This window comes from Pocillopora damicornis, chromosome 2 (genome assembly GCF_964200805.1).
Source record: "Pocillopora damicornis chromosome 2, jaPocDami1.2, whole genome shotgun sequence".
Lineage (NCBI taxonomy): Eukaryota > Metazoa > Cnidaria > Anthozoa > Scleractinia > Pocilloporidae > Pocillopora > Pocillopora damicornis.
In genome coordinates, this window is record NC_142671.1 from 9,509,639 (window position 1) to 9,524,809 (window position 15,171).

The window sequence follows — 15,171 nt, forward strand, 5'->3', positions numbered from 1 at the left end:
ACTTTCCATAACTACGGCGATCAGTTTTTTTGTTTCAATTGGCAGACGTAATGCCTAGATACATTTGCGACTTCGGAGAATACAAACGGGCGAGATGTATGGAAAACCTTACATAATATTCGTAGTCCACAGGTGTCATGTAATTACACTAACTTAACTGAGCCGATGTACTTTTTCCTATTGGGTGATAACTCATCCTCTCCAATTTTTTATATCTCCAATAAATTTTTACATCTGAGGCCGGAAATCTGACTAAGAGATCGCTAACTATGTGATCAAAACTGCAGAACAAAAATTGATAGCGCCCAATGATCGGACAACTTAGTCGCGTAAAAAATGATTTTCAAAGGAGGTAAATATTCGAGAAAATTGAATTAAAATCACTGAAAAATCAAAAATATCTGCGGAAAGTTTTTAAGCGTTACCTAAGAATTCTTTTCTCATTTTTAAATGCGCTGCTTATGAGCTGTATTTGTCATGCTGCTACTCTGAGTATTCTCTTTTCGCAAAATACAGATCTTCATTTCGAAAAATAAAGCTTTTTATCTTGCAAATTTTAGATTTCCAATTCGTTTCGTCATGTTTCGTTTCGAAAATTACAGTAGGCCCCCGCTACGTAAGAATCAGGAAGAAAAAAAAAGCAACAATTAAGTGATAACATGAAAACAACTGAGGCAAGGCTGCATGCAGACGACGGACAAGAACTTTGAACTGTTAAAGAAGGCGTACGTCTAAGCATCTAACAACGTTTTGTGGTCTTTTCCAGAAGCGGCTTGTTTTATTTGCTTCATTGCTGTGGTGCATAAAAGGAACAGTTCTGCCTTTTTTCTTTCCTTTGCCACCATCATTTAACTGATATCCTCCATCCCACAAATTACTTTTCTCTCTTCCACACTGAATTTCCAGAAAGTTTCGCTTATTTTCACTAGCACGACACTTTATTTTCTTTACCGATGAGAGCAACTTCCCACTTAACCTCGTTCTCGCGACGTAATTTCGGCACCAGATTTTTTAAATATCGCGAGAACACTGGGAATTGCGGAAATGGTCCATTTCAAGCAAATTCGTTGAGCGTCACGTTCCATTCAAGATGTTAGCGGACTGGCCCTCTATCGCAGAAGGATTCCCAACCTTATTTTCACGAGTAACAATTAACACAATGACAAATTGTCGAATACCTGTGAAGAAATACTTCCTGACTGGTCGTCTCGACCAAGCTTAGGCTAATCAGAGACCTGTTGACGAATTTAAGATTATTTAGTTTGTTAGACTGATGGAGTTAACTAGCTTGAGAAACTCGTGCAAACGGAGGTACCGGGAGTTTGATAAAGAACTTTCATTCCCTCTCTGATTAATGACTCTAAATGGCTCTTCATCTGAAAGACTAAGTCTCTGTGTGTTATTCAGCCCCAAGTACACGCTCTTAAATATCCTAACGGTAGGGATGTTTGGGCTTACGCAACAACTGACCTAAGCAGAGTGAACATATTTTTATAACGCTAACCCAAACAATTTCACAAGACATTGGAAATGAACAACAAAGCACTTCAATCTCAACTAATCTCCGAGAACTGAAATCTAGAGAAAACTTATTTTTTCTTTCGCGAAACAATAAGCCATATCCTGTTTGAGTGTTGTTATTCAATGTTCTACAACTATATAATAATTTTAGGAAAAATCTGCCTTTGGACCCGTAAACAAAAAAATCATGAAGCCAAACCTAAGACACTTAAAAGTAATTCTTAAAAAAAACTTAGATAAAACTTCCCAATGAGGACCCTAATTCAGGTCAAGAACAAACCCAAACATGACCAGCGATGACGATTATCGCACGAGAATTAAACCATATTTCAACACTCAAAGACACATCACTAAAAGGTAAAAATAAATTTGTTGTCTCGCAGCACAGAACAAACCAAGGGCCATATGACTCGCACAAGGATTTCAAAATCATTTCACAGACGTAAACAATTCCCAAACAGACATAGTTTGAAGCTACACTGGTTTGCAGATTTAATGAATGTAACCGAAGAAGTTACAATTCATAGACCCAACGTTTCGACACTCCTGTCTAGTGCCTTCATCAGGGGTGATCTAAACGCTGCAACAAGAGGTCCTTTTATATGATCACTAATTAGCGGCCTTTTTTCTGACGAGGTGTAAATAGGCGTCAGGAAGCAGACCGCCATCGTCACGATTTAAAGGAGCGTGGGCGGAGTTAATGTGCCAAGCCTCCAAACAAAGGCGCTGGTGGTAACGCCGATTAGTAGTGATAATTTTAGAATTATCCCACCCAATTGTATGGTTGGTTAGGCAAGTATGCTCCGATAAAGCTGAATTTTCCTTTTTGCAAAGAAAAACCGCTTTTTGGTGCTCTTTTAACCGTGTACCAAACTGGCGTTTGGTCTGTCCGATGTATTCGTTATCACAGTCATTGCAAGGAATAGAATAAATGGCGTCGGTTCGTTGTTCTTTCGTGACATGATCCTTAGGTTTGGCGAAAATATGCCCCAAAGTCTGAAAAGGTTTTTGAGCAACTTTAACGTTGTGGCTATTCAAAATTCTCTTGATGGGTTCAGTAACACCCTGTATGTAAGGAATAACAGCAAAACCAGTCGCTGGTTCTCTTTCATCAAGAGCGTTACTATTTGTAACTGGTTTTTGGCAGTTACGGAGAAAAGTTTTTGTATAGCCATTTGCCTTTAGGACATTGGAAACATATTTCCTCTCCTCAGCCTTCGAATCGAGTGATGATGGTAGACAATCAGCCCTCCTAAGTAAAGTTTTGGCTACAGACTTTTTATGGCAAATAGGATGGTGAGAATCGAAAGCGAGGTATTTGTCGGTGTGGGTGGGTTTACGATAGACACTTGTCTCTAAATTACCCTTACGGCCAACAAACAGGGTTATCAAAAAAAAAGAAGACAAAATTACCGCAAAACATGTTTAGTTAGCTTTGCAGATTTGAGAGTATTCTCGCGTCACTATACATGCCTAATATTATTCATGCCAACTAATTGGCAATTCTTATCGAGGACTTTTTTCAATTCTTTTACGAATCTGCATTTGTCAAGTTTTATCGCATCCATCGCCAGGTGGTTGCGCGACAACAAACTGAAGAAGCTAACCCCAAAACTGTTCACAGATTTAATCAGTTTGAATGACCTGTGAGTGAATGCGTTGAAGATTAAATCTAAAAGCCCTTTGATCTTATATTTCTACCTCCTGAAAAGTCGTAATTTGGGGAAAGGGGAAATAAAATTGTTATTCCTAAATAGCACCATGAACAAATATGTACACTGCAAATATTGTGACATGCCATTCTGACTTAAGAAAAAGGCTTAGTTTTTCGGTTTTATTTCCTTAAAATTTGGAAAAAATCATGATGAAATACGCATTAAAGCAAATCAATCTACACTCAGATGTTAGGAAACTATCAATCTATTTAGTGCAGTGAAGGGGGGGGGGGGAGCGTGAGCCTCTGAAGCCCTCCCCCCTCTACCTATCCAAACCCTGTTGCAGATGCAAAAGAGCCCAGTGCCCAGTTTGAATATCATCAACAACGTATTTACTAACAGTAACTTTGGGGGCTGGCAGGTCAAGTTTCGTTACCTTCTTAGCCATAACGAGCATGGGTTTTCTTTTTGCCTCTTAACTTATCAATTCCTAAACGTATCCAGGTCAAAGCAATGACCAAAAGTAATTTAAACGTCTGCTTTCTAGCTTGGCCCCAAAAGTAATCAGTCTTACCCATTCGACAAAGAGCACTTGGTTTCACTATTTCCCAGGCTGAGCAGGATCTGTTTCTGTTGCGATTCATGAAATAAACGATTGCTTTCAGGGATCTGTCGAACAACGAAATTAAAAATCTACCCCAAGGACTTTTCCAAGGTTGAAAGAAGCTTAAAAAGCTGTAAGTGATGAGTTATATCTAAGAATTCCTTAGTTTTAGAGAATGATTTAAACATCCTTCCTTCAAATATAAAACTCAGAAGTGCTAAATCTTAATTAATAATGTTGATGTCACTCACCTTTCCAACCAACAATTTTCTAAATAAGCTACAAGGCAAGCGCTTTCATTAACAGGGGGACCAGGATTGGGAAAAAAAACAGATAATTAAAGCAAATGTTCAAAAATATAAATTTCAACAAAGAACATGCAAGAAGAATAAAGATTTGCTGGTGTTATTAGATAGTACCTAAGTTCTAATAAATGTTTATGAAACCTTAAGTTCGTCAAGACTTAAAATTTAAATATCAAGAGAAACAAATTGATGAAAACTGCTAAAAAAGAACAAATCAAATATAAAGTAGTTTCTAGTGCACAAAATTTTGAAACAAAAATTCTGAATTTACCATTTAGTTTAATTATTTCTTCGTTCATTCATTCATTTAGCTGTTGCATTCTATTCATATGCACAAAATTTTACATATTTTTTTTAAAGACATATTTAGTTAGCTTTGTAGATTTGAGAGTATTCTCACGCGCACTATACATGCCTAATATTATTCATGCCAACTGATTGGCAATTCTTATCGAGGACTTTTTTCAATTCTTTTACGAATCTGCATTTGTCAAGTTTTATCGCATCCATCGCCATCTTTTTCTCTCATTGATACAGTGACTCGTAAACAAATTACTCTTAAAGAAATTACCATGCAGGATGTTTCTTTAGTATTGCCTACAACATTCACTTTGTAGGCGTTTTTTTCTTATATTTTAAATAGATATTTGGAAATCGTATTACAAAGACATGAAAGCTAAAATGAGGATTCAAAGTGAGGATGGTAGAAGCTTATTTTCACCTTAAACTAACTGCAGGTGGTTACACGCCAACAAACTGCAAAGCCTTCCTTCTACGATATCTGGTAACCTTACCTCCCTGAGAAAACTGTAAATACCTGTAACTCGCAATTTTCAGTTGAAAACTTTTTCATCAATGCTAACATTCTCATGCAAACGTTGAATCCTACGTCATAAAGATCTAAATGATCTCTGCTTACCAAGAATATGATAACACGTTTTTCCCTGAAATGAATTCTAAAGGTCAGAGAACTGATATATCCGAACTAATTTTTCAATTCTTAACTGTGCACCTTAAAACTGAATCATTTAAGGTATGGGGTAACTGTTTAAAAAAATATTTTACAGGTCCTTGTCCGTTAACCAACTCAGTCAACTACCACCGATTATTTTCAAGGAAAATAAAAACCTAGAGTGGCTGTAAGTAGAAAACGACTTGCTCTTCATAGTTACTGAAGCTGTACTCAACAGCGATCGACATATTAGACCAGAGGTGCTAGATTCAGACAATCATTCCCTATAAATTTCCTATATTTTTTCCTCTCTTCTGTATTCTGTATTTCCTCTCTTATGAAAGTGCGTCAGTCAGTGATCGAACGACTGAAGCTGGGTTCACTGGATTTACGAGGAACTAATATTCCTCTAGAAATCCCGGCAAAGAAGTTTGAATTCTTTTGTGATTTACATTGATGTGTTTATTTTCCCTCTTGATTACTTCTAGCTAGTGCCACGTTGGGTTAGTTATCAGTTAGCGTTAATGACCCCTGCGGCCTTACGGCCTTTTAATTACAAGCATAAGAGAAAAATCCCCATACAAAGGCTGTAGCAACGACTTGAGTAAGACCAAAAAGCCTTGCGGCCCCGGGAGGTGCGAAATGAAGAAGAAATTAATAGAAAGAAAGAGTGAAGGTCATAGGTGCGTCGCCTACAGATATCTACATTACATCAATTACTGACCAACGTCACAGGCAAGGACGAGCCAAAAAATAGACAGGGAGCTTTAATAAGGTCAACTGCTCATACTGCTAAGAATCCTTTATCGGAAAAACTTCCAAAACAACCGCATGAGTGGACACAAACGAGAGGCAATAAAAGGTGACGTCAAAATACTCATCGCTGAACATTATTTAGTTTATAAAGACACTATCGACTGGGACTCTACGTAATGCCTGACCTCCAGCACCAACTAATCTCGACGACAGATTCTGGAAAGCAGATTTACTACCTCAGAACAGACTCCCCTCAACAGATGCCATTATCATACAAACGCCTTATTCACAACATTTGCAGACAAATGGAACCGAAGAGAACGACCTTTACCGACGGATCAAAGCCGATCGGCTACGACCTACTAACGGGTACTCGAGTCTTGCAGACAATAACACCATGGGAAAACTGACCAATCAGTATGCACGAACCGGACTATAAACAACTCGACTGACAACAACTCTTCACTTGTCTCTAGTGAAGACTTCTGCTGAGGTTGTGCAAGCGTCATTCACCACTTCCCTCGCCCGGACGGTCAGAATACATGATCAAATGTTACACACAGGTTCAAGACATTTATGGTACCATTATTTTTGTTTTCTGTTTTATTTCTATGAACAATGCAGAGAGTTGTCCGACAACAATCTCAACGAATTAACTGATAACCTGTTTCGAGGAATGAGGAATTTAACAAGGCTGTAAGTAAGACCTTTTTAAGATCCTGATAACGTTATGATTAAAGGAACTTTCTGGCATGGGATTTAAACTTGTAAAAGCAAATCCTGACGACAGACGTTAACGATTTTTCACCGTAGGGCAAGGAGACTAATAGGGAAATTACAATTTATGACAAGCCAGCTTGCAAAGGCTGTTCTATGATTAGATTTTTATACTTCTCATTAATCATTCCAAATGATGGTAAAGGCTGCAAACCAGCTTGTTAAATCATCTATAACCTTTACGGAATTTTTTTGGAGTCTTTCTGTTGTTATCCTCTATCAGTCCATTCTTAACCTTTATCTAGATTGTTTTTCCTATTTTTATACTGTCTTTCCGCATATCTCTCCCTCCGTTTTCCCCGCTTCTCGTTTCAGTGTGTTTATCTGTCTGGATTTACATTGATTCTCTTGCCCCTCTTATAGGTGGATGCGCGACAACAAACTGAAGAAGCTAACCCCAGAAATGTTCACAGATTTAATCAGTTTAGATGACCTGTGGGTGAATGTGTTGAAGATTAAATCTAAAAGCCCTTTTATCTTATATTTCTACCTCCTGAAAAGTCGTAATTTGTCAAGTTAGACTGACTGAAAAGGGAAAGGGGAAAAAAAATTGTTATTCTTAAATAACACCATGAACAAATATGTACACTGCAAATATTGTGACATGCCATTCTGACTTAAGAAAAAGGCTTAGTTTTTCGGTTTTATTTCCTTAAAATTTGGAAGAAATCATGATGAAATACGCATTAAAGCAAATCAATCTACACTCAGATGTTAGGAAACTATCAATCTATTTAGTGCAGTGAAGGGGGGGGGGAGGGAAGCGTGAGCCTCTGAAGCCCTCCCCCCTCTACCTCTCCAAACCCTGTTGCAAATGTAAAAGAGCCCAGTGCCCAGTTTGAATATCATCAACAACGTATTTACTAACAGTAACTATGGAGGCTGGCAGGTCAAGTTTCGTTACCTTCTTAGCCATAACGAGCATAGGTTTTATTTTTGCCTCTTAACTTATCAATTCCTAAACGTATCCAGGTCAAAGCAATGACCAAAAGTAATGCAAACGTCTGCTTTCTAGCTTGGCCTCGAAAGTAATCAGTCTTACCCATTCGACAAAGAGCACTTGGTTTCACTATTCCCCGGGCTAAGCAGGATCTGTTTCTGTTGCGATTCATGAAATAAACGATTGCTTTCAGGGATCTGTCGAACAACGAAATTAAAAATGAATGAAGGGGTAAGTTTCTAAAGAAACTGTGGTGCTGCGTCGGTGGGAGAGTATAGCAGGTAATTTAGTGTTAATAACTGGGTTGAAAACGTAAATTAGCCACCGTAAAGAGTAAAAATGCTGACGTTTCGAGCGTTAGCCCTTCGTCAGAGCGATTAGAGGAATTGTGGGTTGTGTATGGATTTATATGTAGAAAGTGGAGCTACGCCATTGGTGGGAATATTGTGACGAAAAAACAGGAATAAATTAGTTGAATGAAAAGCGCTCGTTGATTCCGTGGGGATTAAGGGTGCCGATTTGAAATATAAATTTTTGTTCTAGTGTTTTACGACTTTCCGAACTGCCTAGATGTAAGGAAAGGCCGCAAACTGCCATATGCTGTTTAGAATGATAAGGAAGATTAAAGTGTCTAGCGACTGGCTTGGATGCGTCCTTGTCATTTATTTCCACATCGCGAAGGTGTTCTCGGAATCGGTCACCCAGTCGTCTTCCTGTCTCGCCGATGTATAACTTATTGCAATAAGTGCAAGTTATGCAGTAAATAACATTGGCGGAGGTACACGTAAAGTGATCAATGATCTTAATGGATCTTTTGGGTCCCGATATTTTCTCTACGTTGTGAATGAAAGGACAAGTTTTGCATCGTGAGCGAGCGCATTTTAAAAGCTCACAACCACGCAGTTAAATCTATCATTCTTAAAAATTTTAAATTACTCCAAAACAATTCAGAGACTGGCACTATCTTTTCGCAACCCCCACTTATTTCATTCAAACGTGACAAAAACATAGGCAACTTTTTAGTCAGGAGTTCATTTCAAACCAATGACCAATCTGGAACTTTTAAATGCGCTCGCTCACGATGCAAAACTTGTCCTTTCATTCACAACGTAGAGAAAATATCGGGACCCAAAAGATCCATTAAGATCATTCATCACTTTACGTGTACCTCCGCCAATGTTATTTACTGCATAACTTGCACTTATTGCAATAAGTTATACGTCGGCGAGACAGGAAGACGACTGGGTGACCGATTCCGAGAACACCTTCGCGATGTGGAAATAAATGACAAGGACGCATCCAAGCCAGTCGCTAGACACTTTAATCTTCCTTATCATTCTAAACAGCATATGGCAGTTTGCGGCCTTTCCTTACATCTAGGCAGTTCGGAAAGCCGTAAAACACTAGAACAAAAATTTATATTCCAAATCGGCACCCTTAATCCCCACGGAATCAACGAGCGCTTTTCATTCAACTAATTTATTCCTGTTTTTTCGTCACAATATTCCCACCAATGGCGTAGCTCCACTTTCTACATATAAATCCATACACAACCCACAATTCCTCTAATCGCTCTGACGAAGGGCTAACGCTCGAAACGTCAGCTTTTTTACTCTTTACGGTGGCTAATTTACGTTTTCAACCCAGTTATTAACACTAAATTACCTGCTAACGAAATTAAAAACCTGCCCCAAGGACTTTTCCAAGGTTTAAAGAAGCTTGAACATCTGTAAGTGATGAATTACATCTAAGAATTCCTTAGTTTTGGAGAATGATTTAAACATCCTTCCTTCAAACATAAAACTCAAAAGTGCTAAATCTTAATTAATAATGTTGATGTCACTCACCTTTCCAACCAACAATTTTCTAAATAAGCTACAAGGCAAGCGCTTTCATTAACAGGGGGACCAGGATTGGGGAAAAAACAGATAATTAAAGCAAATGTTCAAAAATATAAATTTCAACAAAGAGTATGCTAGAAGAATAAAGATTTGCTGGTGTTATTAGATACTACCTAAGTTCTAATAAATGTATATGAAACCTTAAGTTCATCAAGACTTAAAATTTAAATATCAAGAGAAACGAATTGATGAAGAAAACTGCTACAAAAGAACAAATCGAATATCAAGTACTTTCTAATGCACAAAATTTTGAAACAAAAATTCTAAATTTACCATTTAGTTTAATTATTTCTTCGTTCATTCATTCATTTAGCTGTTGCTCTCTCACTTTCTTATTTATTTATTTATTAATTTATTCATCCTTTCACTTGCTTAGTTCAAATACAACCTTTCTGATAAAAACTAATACCGTTGGTAATTATCTTTTTTTAAAGGATAAAGCTGAGGTTTTTGTTGTCGATTAAGGTGATTCCTCAAAGAAAAAAAGTAACCGAACATACAAGTAATTTTTTTAAACTTTCCTTAAACGTTCCTTACCAATGTCTCTTTCGAAATTACAATAAAAGGGATAGGTCACCATGCTTGTTTTGGATGATAAGCCAAACTCACCCCACTTATACCTGTACTGGTACTAATCACGCGCGTCATTTCATCGGTTAACGGTACGTTTTTCTGCACTGGGTTTTTAAAGTAACACATGTAAAAAAATCTTGATTGGTAGAAAGTGTCCAGCGCATGGCACAATTGATATGTAATTTCGGGAAAATCACGCAAATTTAAACATGTACCTCGAGTTGTTCCTTTCAAGGTTATAATTTGCATCCTCGAGTAACGGGCTTCGTGCACGCTTTTAGCCTTATCTTTTTTTCTTAAGGAATAATTTTTTTTTTAATTTCCCCAATTTAAAGTGGAAAATTTTGCACCAAAATTATGCACAAAAAAAAAAAATATATATATATATAGGACACCGTGCTCGTTCAAGAGCTAAAGGCCATCGTACCTCTTTTCCCACAATACCGTGTGGGCGCTCATTCCTCTGATTACGTGATTTTTATGCGCAATAAAGGATGCACAGTGCAAAACTGAGGCATTACCTCAGGCAAAGTGTTAAAGCAGATTTAAGCAATCGTATTTGATTGGAAGAAGCAAGTATCGGAAGTAGCTATGTAATCAACAGCAAGCAACAGGTTAGTCCTCGATCCTCCTCAAACGGTTGATAGCGAAACTAGACTTAACTTTCAACTTGGTATCTAGTTTCTTTTACGCTATCCCTGTTTTCCATAGGATTTTGTCAGGCAATCAACTCGAGGAACTACCCGGAAATATTTTTGCCAACCTCTCCAAGCTGTTAAATATGTAAGTCATCAAGCACTACGCCCGCCGATGTCCCATGAATAGTGTTTTCGCCGACGTCACAAAATGTATTTTTGAAGAGATATACTATGTTTCACAGTGCTCCAAAGCTTTCTTCGTCGCATTTTCATTGACTTATTATATGCCACAGAAAACTGGACAATAACAAGCTTAAGAGCCTCCCCAGGGATTTGCTTCGTACTCTGGTCAACTTAAACGGGCTGTAAGTTTTGTGATTGGGTTCAAAGATATCACTTTCTTTAATAATGACATATTGTAATCCGCGAAAGCATTATCGAACCTAAATAAGTCCTCTAATTTAAAAATATGCATAGTAAAACTATTCCTTGGATTCTGTCTCTATATGAAAGTGAATCCATTTTTTAATCTCGCTATCGCGCGCTGTCTTTGATTGAAAGAACGTGTTTTTAACAGAGTACAAAACACGGAGCTGAGCTAAAGCTGTCACGCTATCTACCAATGTTTACTATTTTTTGTAAACATGCCATGCGCCGTGATTGATGTTATTAAAAAACGTGAGCAGAGACGAAAATCCTCAAAGAGAAAATGAAATGGGCAGTCCGAGTTTCGAAGGTTTTCACTCCCAGTGAGATTGTGAGCTTTCTTACGGCAATAAAAATCAAACATAGATAACACTCGTATAGCATATATAGTTTCGTGATCAAAAACAAAACAGAACCAAGCAGGAATCATGAAAAACATAACCAAACAGGCATAACTGTTAAAATTCATGTAAATCATGACGGTGTCAGAGCGACTGCGATCATGATGAGGTCAATCGCGGCTAACTGTAAATTCGGCTGTCGTTCATTCAGTAAACATACGACTTCAGCAGTTTGTTTTATAGTTGTCATGAAAAAAAATTTGCGTGTCTTTATTAGCCACAATTAGATCGGATTTAAATGCACATTTCACTTTAAGATTCTGTTATAAGACTGAAAAACTTCTGGCAACAGTGTTAAATTCGACCTGCCGAACGTACTATTTCAGTTTGTGAACTAATACAGATTGTGCACTTTGATGGTTGTAAACTTTGATTGTTTGACATTCATTTTTGACAGCTTTGATCTTATTCAACCAATCAGATCATTTGAACCATTCTAACAAGGATTCTGAAACTTTATTGATTTGGCTTATTCTAACTTGATTCATGAGAGTATAGAACATGCCGACGGCGCTTTTGCTTGCTTCTAAAACTGCAATTTGTTTTGAAAATAGTAAGTAATGCGTGGGAAATTTGACGGATTCTTTGTTATAAAAAAAATAAAGACAACTCCATCAAGGGCGTGGCAAAACTGAATTGCTCCCATTTGGACTAAATAATATCGTTGGAATATGCTACTTTGAAAACAGTCTAAGGGATAACGCGGGTGAAAAACTGATCGAGACGACGGGGAGTTGTCTGTGATACTACTATCACACTATCAGCTGACTCTGGATCCACGATATCTTGTTTGCCTCAGTAGCTCGATATACCAGGGTTTACTTTGAATAACTGTTGTAATCCGCAAGTTTTGTGTCTGTTCATGCTCTGTAACTATTACTTTGTAGCTACCATTTAGTTTCCCTGTTGATGCACGTGTTTACATCTCGTACCCGTGGTGCAAAGTCATGCCTCTACAGATAAACATTTATTCGTTTGCCTAGCCAGTCCAATAAAAAAAATTTGGGCATTTATCTAAAACATAATTTACATTTAAGGTATCTGTCCGAAAATAACACCAAGAATTTACCCAAAGGGATTTTCAGCGGCACGAGAAAACTTCAGGTTCTGTAAGTACAACATTTGCAAACATCACCTGATGGATTTTTCTTTTTTTGTATGCTTAAGAAGCACTCCATATCATCCGATGCCATATCATACTATGACATTACCGACCACACCACATGTAGATTACTGAGGATCACATAAACCATCTCACGGCCACACTTTTCCCCATTGAATCACAGCACATCATATCATTTTGAAACCTTCAATACTACTCAAACTTTATAATTTCTGAAACCCTCAACGAAAGACATACCTTACTATCTCAAGAAGCACTCCATATCATACGATGCTATACGATGCCAAATCATACTTTGACATTGCGGACCACACTACATGTAGATTACTAAAGACCACATAAACCATCTCACATCCACACTTTTCCCCATTGAATTACAGCACATCGCATCATTTTGAAACCTACAACATTGCTCAAACTTTATAATTTCTGAAACCCTCAACAAAAGACACACCTTACTATCTCATACAGTACCACACGTCATCATAAAAAGAACACTATAACACATCGCATCACATCGCATCACACATTACTATGTCATACTACCCCACAGCACACCACACCATGAGAAGGAACACTGCAACACATCACATCACACTTTACCATGTAGTACCACACCACAGCACACCATATCATGAGAAGGAACACTGCAACACATCACATCACATTTTATTATGTCATGCCACACCACAGCACGCCATATCATGAGAAGGAACACTACAACACATCACATCACACTTTATCATGTCATACCACACCGCACCACAGCACACCATATCATGAAAACGAACACCGCAGCACACCATATCACGAGAGGGAACACCGCAACACATCACATCACACTTTGCCATGTCATATCACACCATGGCACTTCATATCACGAGAAGGAACACGGCAACACATCACATTACACTTTACCAAGTCATACCACACCACAGCACACAAAATCATGATAAGGAACACTGCAACACATCACATCACATCTTATCATGTCATACCACATCACAGCTTACCATATCATGAGAAGGAACACCGCAACACGTCATATCTTACTTTATCATGTCATACCACACCACAGCACACCATATCATGAAAACGCACACTGCAGCACATCATACCACACTTTTCCATGTCATATAACACCAGAGCACACTGTATCATCAAAACGAACACCATGGCACATCACATCACACTTTACCATGTCATACTGCACCACACAATACCTCAACATTCCAGTCATACCCTGCAAAACCACTCTTTATTAATTCACATCATAACAAATGATCCACAAAACATCACACCACATAACACTTTCCCGTGAGCAGTTGCCCTTACCTCATATTATGGTGGATATTACCGCTGTGACTTTTTACTTCCTAACGCCGATTTTTTTTTCTCCACAGCACTATTTCTGATAACAAGATTCCCGGTGTCACCAACGAAAACTTTAGGGACCTTCCAAATTTGGTTATTTTGTGAGCATATACCCACTGATGAATTCATCATTAGACCACCACATTATATCTTAAAGCCCACTGGATCCTACTGGGCTTACTAAAAGTGAAAATTGGTTTATAACAATGACTTCCTGTAAATAAACACACTTTTAAATTGAAAATCATGAAATAGGAACATGATGTTCTAGCGCTAGCTTTATATTTTTTGCATCAAAAATACAGAGAAACCGTATTTACTCTGTTTTAGTTGTTGTCGTTTAACTTGCAAGAGGATCCTGAAAAGACTTTTTTAACCCTTTAACTCCAACGAGTGACCAAGAAAGCATTTCTCCCTGCAATATTAATACAATATCAAAGAGAAAAGTGATGAGAATAGGGAACACATCAGTTAGGGGATTATTTGTTGATCCTGCACCAAATTCTCCAAACTAACAATAGAATGACTGAATGGAAGGCAGAATGATTAATGTGATCTTGGGAATGAAAGAGTTAACGACTAAACTGCTTGAATTCTAGCGAATTTTATCCTACTGCAGTTAATATGTCGCTGGTACAATGGTACAGTAAAAAAACTTAACTGGCTTATTTTTGAGAAAAGATTACAGGTATTTATTGCGAGCACAGAGCGAGAGGCACCTTTAAAGAAATCGGGATCGCCAGTTTACACAAACCTCATGGTTTCTTCCGAGATCGATTTAGACTGGAATCCGGAGACGTTGGGCTATAAAAAAGGATGAATGTTCACGGCGTTTAAACATAATTTAAACACGCAACAAGGGGGCACACGTTTTGACATCACGGTGTAGTTTCAATTTCTTATCCATACCTATTTATCGATGGTAGCCTTTTTTATTTTTAGGAATATGCAAAATAACGAAATGTCTGAGCTTCCTAACGGGTTTTTCGATAGAATGAAGGACATCATGAAAGTGTAAGTTTTTTTTAATGGTCAGTGAAACGTACAATATTATATTATATTATGTTTCAAGTTTCCTGCAATACCGACTCCGCAAATATTTAGCTGGTTTAGGTCAGTTTAACCTACTGAAAAATTGTAGCTATACAGAGATTGTTGTTGAAGTTACAATCTTTTGCAATGTTATGGTTTCCTTTTTCCTTTTTTGAGGCCCCATATAATCACA

General features: G+C 37.8%; 1 protein-coding gene across 1 annotated transcript; it reads left to right on the forward strand.

Annotated features, from left to right (window-relative positions):
• Positions 1–1,807: 1,807 nt before the first annotated feature.
• On the forward strand, positions 1,808–14,122 carry LOC149049818 (uncharacterized). Its single transcript, XM_089191622.1, has 5 exons — positions 1,808–1,878; positions 10,696–10,767; positions 10,916–10,987; positions 12,487–12,558; positions 13,976–14,122. Exons 1-5 carry the CDS (start codon positions 1,808–1,810, stop codon positions 14,049–14,051), a joined length of 363 nt encoding a protein of 120 aa, XP_089047748.1. The 3' UTR covers positions 14,052–14,122.
• Positions 14,123–15,171: the final 1,049 nt, after the last annotated feature.

Excerpts from the sequence above, each read along its gene's own strand:
- LOC149049818 (XM_089191622.1), top strand. The coding sequence starts at position 1,808 with ATGACCAGCGATGACGATTATCGCACGAGAATTAAACCATATTTCAAC. Across the intron at positions 1,879-10,695 it reads CAAAGACACATCACTAAAAG|GATTTTGTCAGGCAATCAAC; the intron begins GTAAAAATAAAT and ends TGTTTTCCATAG. Across the intron at positions 10,768-10,915 it reads CTCTCCAAGCTGTTAAATAT|AAAACTGGACAATAACAAGC; the intron begins GTAAGTCATCAA and ends TATATGCCACAG.